Consider the following 10286-nt stretch of genomic DNA (forward strand, 5'->3'; position numbering starts at 1 on the left):
TTGTTTCATTATTTTGATATCTCATAACTTCTATTACTAAAGAAAAATCTATTATTTAATTGTAAAGAGGTTTTCAGCAATTATTCAGTAGGCCTATTGTGCAAATCTTAATTCTGGTCTTGATTGAGTTTAGCTACAACTATATGCTATCTATTCAAAACTGGTGTTGGTGATAGCACAGTTTTTATTTGTACAGACCTTCAGTTGAGCCACTGACTGAGTGGTAAAAAAGATTGTTCTTGGATAAAAAAAACTATGTATGGTTGCAGAAAGTTTTTCTCTCTCACATTGCGCCAACATGTGTACATCAGACTACAGCTGTGTCTCTGCCCTCGCTGACAAACAACAAAATGAATGTCATATGTTTTCTTCTAATCTTGATGTAATGACAGCAGAAAAAGACAATGGTCTGACCTATTTGGAGCACAAAGAATGCAACTGGAGGAAGGTAAGGTGGCTGTTATTATTTTATTGTGACAGTTATGTTTCCATAAAAATAGAGCGAAACGAAAAAAATAATATATTTTAAAAGAGTTTAATGTATTATGATATAACTCTTGGCTCAATGAGTAATGTGGCAATAAAATGGTTAGTATCCAGTAGACAACCAACTACACAGGCTAAAATCACACATACATAACCATAAATTTTAACGCATTTCAGTTTAAATTAAAACTGTTTGACACCCCAGACAGTTGTTATAGCAGAAAGAGTAACTAATTATAGAACTATTAAAAGCGTCCAACAAAAACAGCAACTAGCCATGAAAAAAGACAATTCATCCAACGATATAACTGAATTATGAAAATAGCAGCCTGTCAATCAATAGTTACAGGACTTGTCAATTGCCATTTTACAGCTAAAATTTTCTAAATTCATTTGTTTAATTACTAGTTCAATTCACATGACTGGTGAACAATGTAGGCATAATTACAGATTAACGATTAAGAGGTATATAGGCTTACTATATGTATGTTTTTCAAAACCCATTAAATTGAAAGCTCTGTATTCTCATCTTATTTCAGCATTGCTGCTACCCACAGGATGGTACTAGATGCTTGGATGCCGCATATCAAGGTAGATGCAGCTCATATTGTAATACTGCATACAAGTGTCTGGTTTTAGCTAGCTTCGCTAAACACTTTATATACATGTAGTTTGGATGAAGGGACCTATGCCATAAGAAATAGAACCATCCTCATACCATGCCATTTTCTCAATACCATCTTTAATTCGAGTGACAAGCTTAAAAAAGTAAAGCCCGTCACATTACTAATAAACAGAGTTCAGCCAATCCTACCGGCCCTTTGTATAACCTCAGCCCTAGCTAATATTCATGAACTCACAAAGCCTGTCTTGCATGCATTTCACTAGTGTAAGCTCTTGCTTCATTTGGATTACATAATCGTGATTGCTCTAGACTATAAAACACACCTGCACCATCTCAAAGAGGAATCCAGCAGCTGCAGTATGTTCAACTAAAGTTGAACTGTACTGGTATCTGGCCACATCGTCAGAAAGTATGAAAAGTCTACTAAACGTAATGTTCTTCAGAGACTAGCTAATATCTTTGAGTCAACATCATAAAAAACAATTTTGGTGCAATAATACTAAGCGTTCTTTTAATATTGTGAGAATGTTGTGCGATATTATTTGCTAGCCATTACAGCAAAAATGTGCTATGTACATTTTTGCTGGAACGGCTCCAAAGATGTTTACTATGTTCTAAAGATGTACTATGTACATCTTTGAAAAAGTTGTACATAGTACAACTTTTCCACAAAGTTGTCTCTACATTACCTTGTGACAACGTTGCAATGAAATGCTTCTGTGATTTCTCAAAGAAACTTTGAAATGTACAGGGAATATAAAAATGTTATTTAGGAGATTGCATTCAAGTGCTTTAAAGATCTCATGAACTCAACACCTTTCCTAGGATACCCAACCCTATGAGTAGAATATTCTGGATATCAATGCTAATAGGGCTAAAGTGGGGGCCGTTTTGTCTCAGATGCAAGAGGCAAAAAAAGGGTGACCGTTTACTTCCATAAAACTAAAAGTCTTATAGTAGAACTACTGTGTTACTCAAAAGAAGTTGCTAGCAGTAATCATAACCGTAAAAGTTTTAAACCACACTTGTTTAGCTAAAAACTCCTCAGAAAGTCTCTTTGAATTGGTTTTGCTGAGTAAGGAAATCCTCTAAGTGGCTTAAATCATTCGCAACCATTGCAAGGTAACTCACAAATTCTGTTTGTAGCTAGGCTACCAGTGTGAGTTATCTCACCTTGAAAAGATACCCATTCCATGTACAGTGATTTCTAGGTTGTAGAAGAAAACTTTTGATTAGTTATGAATAAAAATTTCTGAATAATCAGAAAAATTTACAAATATGCTTTAATGATATCTCTGGCAATAGCTATAACCAAAATATTAAACCCATACTGACGCCTACTTAAGCCTGAAATCAACATGGCGACTTTAAATTTTAATGATCTCGATCAATATTTTTTCAACTCCAAAAGTAAATTAAAGTAAAAGTTATTTTATTTATAAAAATCTTCCTTACTGTATTCTGAAACAATTTTCACTGCTGTGCTAGCTGATACCAGAGCCCTAACAATATTTAGAAAAAAGCAGGAATTTTCTTTTATAGCTTTCAAGATTGTCCCTTCATTACTTTTTTATGATAGAAAAACTTCTGTCATTTTGCAAAGCTTGAAAATGTGTTCTAAGCAAAAATAAAATAGATTTGAAATGATAGTACAGATTTTGTCAGAATTGATGTAACCAATAGTTAGTTGCTATAACGCAAATGCATATAAAGATTAAATTATTTTTAAAAGGATTTATCAAACGGTAAGTCTTAAAAAGTAAATGAGATAATTTACATCTAACCTTAATTCTTGTACCTACATTCCACAAGCCTGTTTCAATAAACCAACGGGATGAATCCATTCCATTTCACATGCTGTAGCTTTTCTACCTCTGTCCTAATACCTTGTTTTTAACATGAATAGTCAGATGTTGATTTATTTTGTGTAAGCAGTAAATGGCCTATATATTTACTGTATAGGTCATTTACTGTCATTCATTACTATTTTTAAATGAAATTAAAGGCCATCCTAGCTGCCAATATATTTTGTTTGTTTTTGTTTTACAAAATAAATGAGTATCAGCTCTAGGTTGAGAGTTTACGCCAGGAACTATAAAATAATATTAATAACATAGAATAACAAATAACATTTGTCTTTAGACTGTCAGGATGCTTTTGAGAAAGGAGAGAGAAATTCTGGTGCAGTTTACATCCTTCGTCCAGATCCAAACTGGAGACTGATCAGAGCAGTCTGTCAGTTTGACCATGAATCTGGCTGGACTGTTATACAGAGAAGACTAGATGGTACTGTGAACTTCTACAGAGGATGGAATGAATATGTTGATGGTTTTGGAGAAATCAATGGAGAGTACTCAATCGGTAAAGCATTTTAGAGTTATATGAAACATTCTCAAAGAGATTACAGCAATTATTTTAAAAGCTGATGAAAAATTGAATTTCAATGCAAATTCAAACTCTAAAAAGTCTTGAACTGGAGTGTTTTACAGTGCAACAGCTTTAAACTTAAGCCTTAGTAGTCATGGTTGTGTTGAAATTAATCTTCTTATATTGAAGTTAATTGCATGTTTGTGTCAAACGAAGCAATCTTACTACTCGAGTCAAATAATTCACCTGATTAGTACAATTTTAATTATGAATAAAGATTTGGAAATACGTACAACAATGATTAGGTACTTGAGTAAATGATTAGGTAAGGGCGCTACTAAAAAGACAGAAGATGTCCAGCAGAATAAATCATGTCACCATAAGTCCTCTCATATCTTTTTAATAGTTTTTTAAACTTATTTGTCATACATGTATATTGTACATCATAACAGTAATAGTAATAACTAAATGAACAAAAAGTATTGATTTTGTCATACAACATATTTAACAAAATGTCAACAGAACAAAACATTGTTAACAAATTATTTTTCATTGCCACAGAAAACATATTTCAACTTTGTAATATGTCACTTATAAGTTGCCTTAACATTTCAGAAACCAACAATTTCCAAATTTGGATTCTGTTTTTGTTATTTGAATCAATATTTTCGTTTGGTGATCTGTTTGGAAAAGCATCCTGAGGCAGTTTTAACATCTTCATTAATCATCTTGCCTATTAATTGCCAAAAGTTGTTATGTATTTAATGAATCTAGTGCTCTAATGATCAAAATGTACGACACAAAAAATCATTATAATACAAAAATATTTTGTAATAGTTTTACTGCAGATTATTGTGACCACGGCTGTAGTGATTGACCACTTGGCCACCACGGTCACAGGCTGGGCAAAATCTTTTATTTACAAGAGAAGACTTGATCACTGTTGAGGTTGCCTAGACGACTGAGGAGACCAGGCATCCTCAACGTAATTCTTATGTGGATGCGTCACCATCCACATCAAAAATTACGTTAAGAGAAAAATCAAATGTAAAGAGAAAAGTCGGTAGAGCCTAAAAAAACATGTAAAATGAGCACGATTTGATCATTTGAGCAGGCTGTACACTTACTGCATATTTGAATGCATTGAATTGCCTGTCATACGTGTACGATTATGTATATTTGAAAACATAAAATAAATAGATAATTGGTTTTTAACACTCGGTATCATCGCTTGACTGTCTTGTGGAGAGTAAAGGAAATCGGCAGTTTCCTTTACAACACATAAGACCTGAACCGACCAACTCAGCCTATCTACTTCTTTTATCCAGTCGAGTGGTTCATGGATTTCTAACGGTCTCAGTGGGTGGACTCACAGACATTTTTTTAAAAAGCTGTAAACTGGAACCTTCAGATTTATCGTGGCTTGAGCGTTAACCAAGTGTGTCTCAAATCGGACTTTCTGTTGATAGCAGATTAGCCCATAGAGACAACCTGGTAAAACGCCCTTTTGAGCTGCCGAGAAGCTCAGTCATACTCTCTGAGGAAACCTGGCTTGTCTTTTTACACATACATTAGACCTAGTCTCTTCTCTTGAGTCTAACAAACATGACAGAGACTTCTTTTCTCATGTTCCTGTAAGCTCCAGTGACTTCAGCATCAAGCCAAGAAGTGTAGATTTTTGCCTGATCTTGAAAACATGGTAATGAGCTTTTGAAAAAAATGGCAGTTTTATTTGTAAGAGCAATGCTTTGTCTGACTGATCTCTTTAAAAGTGCAGAAACAAAATATCCTATGTCATAAGTCGTTTCAGCAACCCTGCTCACTTGGGTTCTGGCAGCTCTATGCATGTGGCAATCCTGATTGGCTGTTAGCATGGGTAACTACTCTCACTCTCCATGGTGGTCAGGTGGCTGAGTGGTTTAGGCTGGCAGGGGAGAGTTGTGCTAAGTCACTCCAGAAGCCTTTTCTATGGGGTAAAATCCAAGGATAGTGCTGGACTTGCAGGCCAGGCTGGTTCTACATGAGTTTTTGTTCCTGCTGTCTCCGATGCTTTTCTTGCTCATGTCTTTTTACGAGCTCTTTCAACCGGTCTTCCAGCTCCTTACTGAAACCAGGGAAGGTGTAGACCTTTGTTGTTAACCTTAGGGTTGGCCATTGACACAGCGGTTTGGTTTTCAAGTAGGTACAGTAAGGCAGGTCAGGTCAGTAGCTGCCCCTTCTAGACTTCATCACATGACTTAGATACTAGGCTACTACAAGCGCTGCTTACATTTGGATGGCTTTAACTTCAGGGCAACTCCCTTCAGCTGCTGAGACACCTCTTCTAACTACCGTGAGTGTGTGTGTCAAAGTTTGGGGTTGACTATGATACCATCCAGGTAGAGCAGCAACGTCTCGCAATGCAAGCCATGTAAGACTCGCTCCATCAACCTCTGAAAAGTGGCCTGATTTGAGATAGCCCAAAAAACAGGACTTCCTATATCTAGAAATTGGTGCAGCTAGCAAAAGCTGACTTCTCCTGTACATCTACATCCAGAGATATTTGCCAATAGGTACTGACCAGGTCCAGCGTGCTATGTTTAGTACTTGCTGCTGGACAACGCATTGAAACGTTCATCAAACAGGGAAAGGGAGGTAGGGGTCCTGCTTGGAGACCGCATTCAATTGCCTATGATCGAAGCAGAAGCACCACTTTCCACGCTACTTTCAGATGAGTACCTCCAGAGAACTTCACGTGCTACTGGCCGACTCGATGAGCCCTTTGTCCACAAGCTGTTGAACTCAACGTTCAGCCTCGGCCTTTTCCATCTTTGACACATAAATAAACTATAATCTTGGGTTTACATGCAAGTACCTTATAACCCCTAGAAACAGTTTACCTATCAAAATTTAAAATTTTCTATGCACACGTTTGTATGTTGAGCTTTTCCGACAGTGACAATCAGCAACCAGGCTGGTAAGGTACTTGTTATAAGAATTCCCTATCTTATGATGACTGTGTATATTTTAAGACTACTTCTATCACTCTTGCTATTATTATAGAATCAAGTAACACTAAATAGAACAAAACCTTACACCATTAAAACCAAAAGGTCCAATGTATTAAAAGCCTATAGTATCAGGCAGCTAAACTAAGATATGTAATTTTCATATTATTTCTTTCAGCCAATTTGGGATTTATACTTCACAGCTTGAAAATACTATCATAAGATTGGGATAGCTACATGTGATTCTAGGTTGGGCATTTTAACACCAACATATAATCATCCAGGTTCTTAAATAGTAATTTCACAAGGATCACACTACTTGGCTTAACGTTAAACTTTTAACTTTAAATGATTGCATAAAGAAAAGAGTTTGTTTGTTTATAAGATGTAAATTATAAATCACATCATTGTTTTCAACTCAAATGTCAATTGATTTTGAGGTTTGGCAAAAAAATCAAACTATAACTGATTCGAATCACTACTGAGGTGAGTTAGTTAAATGTTTTGGTGGTAAAATATTTGAGTCACTGCTGATTTGAACTACGATATGTTAATATTATAAATATAAATGCAGAAGTTATTTGCTTTTCAAATGAAATATTTTTATCAGTGCACTGTCTTGTTTTTATTAAGTGTTTCATCATCTTATTGTTCTGATTCAAGTTTTTTTTTCACAGAAACGGTTTACCTTATGCCTTTTATATAACTTGAACAAACAGTGGCGAGTTCAACTAAAAAATAAATTGTAACGCCTGAATTTAATATCCTACTGCTCCTTGTTTTTAGGTACAAATTAAATAAATGAGGCTTGAACTGAACACTGTATCTATCTGTAGGACTTGAAGGGCTTTACTATCTCACCAGAAAAAACCGTAAACTGAATATATACATGGAAGCGCATGATGGAGAGTTCAGAACAGCCAACTACTCTACATTTTATGTTGACGATGCCAGTGATGACTACAGAAGCCATGTTAGTACTGAAACAATCAACTAGTGGTTTAGCAAGTTCTCTTTAGTAGAATTTGTACCATACTTTGTGTGTTAGCATTTCCATATTATTACAATTATTTAGATTTGACTATGAGTGCTAATTTTCTTTTTTTCTAATTTTCTGCTTAGATATGTAAGTCAATATTTTATTTAAATAACAATATCACATGCACTGTTTGTAGACATCCTATTTTAACAAATGTGACAAGTTTCTAGTGAGTGCGTCTGTGTGTCAATGTACCCAAATTTCCTTGCATCTGAGTACACATGTGAGGATATGTGCGAGTACACTTGTGAGTACGCATGTGTACTCACATGCATACACTTGTGAAGACACATGTGAGTACACATGTGAGTACAGATGTATGTGTGTGTTTGTAAGTGTGTAAGTGTGCAACTGCACGTGTGTGATTGTGATGTGTACATCCATTTGTGAATATTTGTGAGTGTGGGCTTGATTGTGTATACATGTAGATAGATGCTTTTACATGCGGGTGCATGTTTTGGTGAGTCTGTTAGTCTACATATACAGTACTAATTATCCATATTTCAAGCTTTCTCTATCTACATACTGTACACATCAGTTACTTACCTTCTGCCAGGTCAATAAAATATTCATTTTTAACCACCATCTGGTTTCTCTAAACACGCCTCTTAACCACCCATCTGAATTGAAAATTAAGAATGTAATAAAAGCAATTGCTCTCAATTCATTCACTCATAGTTTGTTGTAGTCCAAAATAGCTAGTTAAGTATACAATAACAATTAAACCACACAATATATATAATATACAAACACAAATATTACATATTATACAATATTTGATGTACATAAACCATTAAGTATATAAAATATATCATTTGTAAGTAATGTGACAACAAGTGATGAGTGTGATGACAATATCTAATGAGTTAGGCAAAAATATGTGATGAGTAATATGTATGATTAAACATTGCAATCATAAAAAGTTCGATTACAACAATTTCTGGTTAATAAATTTAGCAAAATGTGATTATTAAAGTCACAATGTACAATAAGTCAGGTGACAACCTGTGAAGGACCACGAGACAACAATTGATATATAAATGTAGAAGATGTATCAGTGTAAAAATAATGTCACTGATCATGGGTTCTGATTTAAATAACCTTTTATAATTTTAACCATTAAGCATTTTCAGCAGCAAAAAAGTGCCACTATTATCTATATTCTCTTTTTTACAGATTGCTGGGTATACTGGTGATGCAGGTGATTCCTTCACTTTGCACAACAACAGGAAGTTTGAGACGTATGACCACAAAACTTCACATTGTCCAGTTACTTATCAAGGTTTCTGGCTAAACTAAGCTTATAGCTGTTCAGATTGGCTTAAAGGTTGACTTGCAACAAAATTCACATTACAGCTATTTGATATCAAAAGGTTCACTATGTCTTACTCTGCTATGTTGTAGGTGCAAAATAAATGGAAATGTGCTTACAAGCCCTTAGAAGCTCAAAAACGAGCAGTTAATTGTCGCCATCATGAGACTGCCGTAGACTAGAATATCTTTCCAAAAGGACGTACATGTAGTTGTACAATATGCTCAAATGGGACGTAGTTGTACAATATAGCTTCTATTTACACTTTCACACAATCTCATTCATCGACATATTTTTACAACTATACTTCACGCATTCAATAAAACCATGTTTATTGTTCTTATGTGTCTATCTCATCATCATTGTAATGCTGTCACTTTCAGCACTGATATCTTATAACCTGCCGTGAAAATTTGTTTAATTTTTTAACCTTAGCTCGAAGGAGTACATATCATTGTGTAATAAACATGACGAGTCTGTTGGTCACCTGTGATAATCGAAAAATGCTGCAGAAGTTATTCGAGAAGTATAGGTCACATTATCAGATTACGACTAGACGGTTAGACCAAGCCGAAACAAAACTGTAAAGTAGTCAGCATCTATATTTTTTACGAGTCCTTCAGCAAAACCCGAAGTGTTTGTCATAAACTAGTGCCACGAGAAGTTTTATATTGAGCCTTTTATTGGCCTTTCAATTTACGTGAGAACATCACGTGACAAAACAATAACCAAATGTAATGACTACGTCAGAGAAATAAACTGATTTCAATCTACGGCGATTTTGTGATGACGGTGATTAACTGTTCGTTTTAGAGGTTTTAAGAGCTTGGAATCACATTTCCACATATTTTGCACCTACAACACAGCAGAGTAAAACATAGTGAATCTTTTGATAACAAATTGCTGTAATGTAAATTTTGTTGCAAGTCAACCTTTAAATTAAAATTATAATTAAAATGATTTAGGCTGCAAACTGTGAAAAATAATTTAAACACTGAGTAAAGAAAATTATGTTGATGAAAAATAGAAAGAATTTTCAGATATGTCCTACGCCTTGAAAATACTATCACAGTGACTGACAATACATTGGGCATTTTAACCCCAACATACAGGATCACACAGCTAGGCACAACATTTATAGTTAAACTTGTATAGCGATTACATGCAGAAAGGAGTTGCATGTAGTTTGTTTATAAAATATAGATTCTAAATCACTCAGTTTCTTTTAACCATTTCTCAAATAATTTTTTATTTGGCTAAATCATGTCAAAGAAAAACTTTAGTTTTTCATTAAAAATATTTAGTCTGTCAAATATTTGAGTCACTGCTCATATGAACAATGATCTGTTAATATTATTTATATAAACTTACCTGGAATAGTGCTTTGTAATGGATTTTTTTACATTATTATTTGTTAGCATCTGGTTGGTAATACCTTTCTTTTACAACAGAGTAATGCATAGAGGATGT

At 34.6% G+C, this 10286-nt stretch overlaps 1 protein-coding gene across 1 annotated transcript; it reads left to right on the forward strand.

Annotated features, from left to right (window-relative positions):
* Positions 1 to 298: 298 nt before the first annotated feature.
* Positions 299 to 8803, forward strand: LOC137402389 (angiopoietin-related protein 2-like). The gene is made up of 6 exons (XM_068088889.1): positions 299 to 448; positions 1026 to 1077; positions 3254 to 3472; positions 6062 to 6112; positions 7302 to 7438; positions 8681 to 8803. Exons 1-6 carry the CDS (start codon positions 299 to 301, stop codon positions 8801 to 8803), a joined length of 732 nt encoding a protein of 243 aa, XP_067944990.1.
* Positions 8804 to 10286: the final 1483 nt, after the last annotated feature.

The sequence above is a fragment of the Watersipora subatra genome, chromosome 8 (genome assembly GCF_963576615.1).
Source record: "Watersipora subatra chromosome 8, tzWatSuba1.1, whole genome shotgun sequence".
In the NCBI taxonomy this organism is placed as follows: domain Eukaryota; kingdom Metazoa; phylum Bryozoa; class Gymnolaemata; order Cheilostomatida; family Watersiporidae; genus Watersipora; species Watersipora subatra.

Coding starts and splice junctions, on each gene's coding strand:
- LOC137402389 (XM_068088889.1), top strand. CDS start 299: ATGTGTACATCAGACTACAGCTGTGTCTCTGCCCTCGCTGACAAACAA. Junction 449..1,025: donor AAGAATGCAACTGGAGGAAG/GTAAGGTGGCTG, acceptor ATCTTATTTCAG/CATTGCTGCTACCCACAGGA. Junction 6,113..7,301: donor CATCAAACAGGGAAAGGGAG/GTAGGGGTCCTG, acceptor ATCTATCTGTAG/GACTTGAAGGGCTTTACTAT.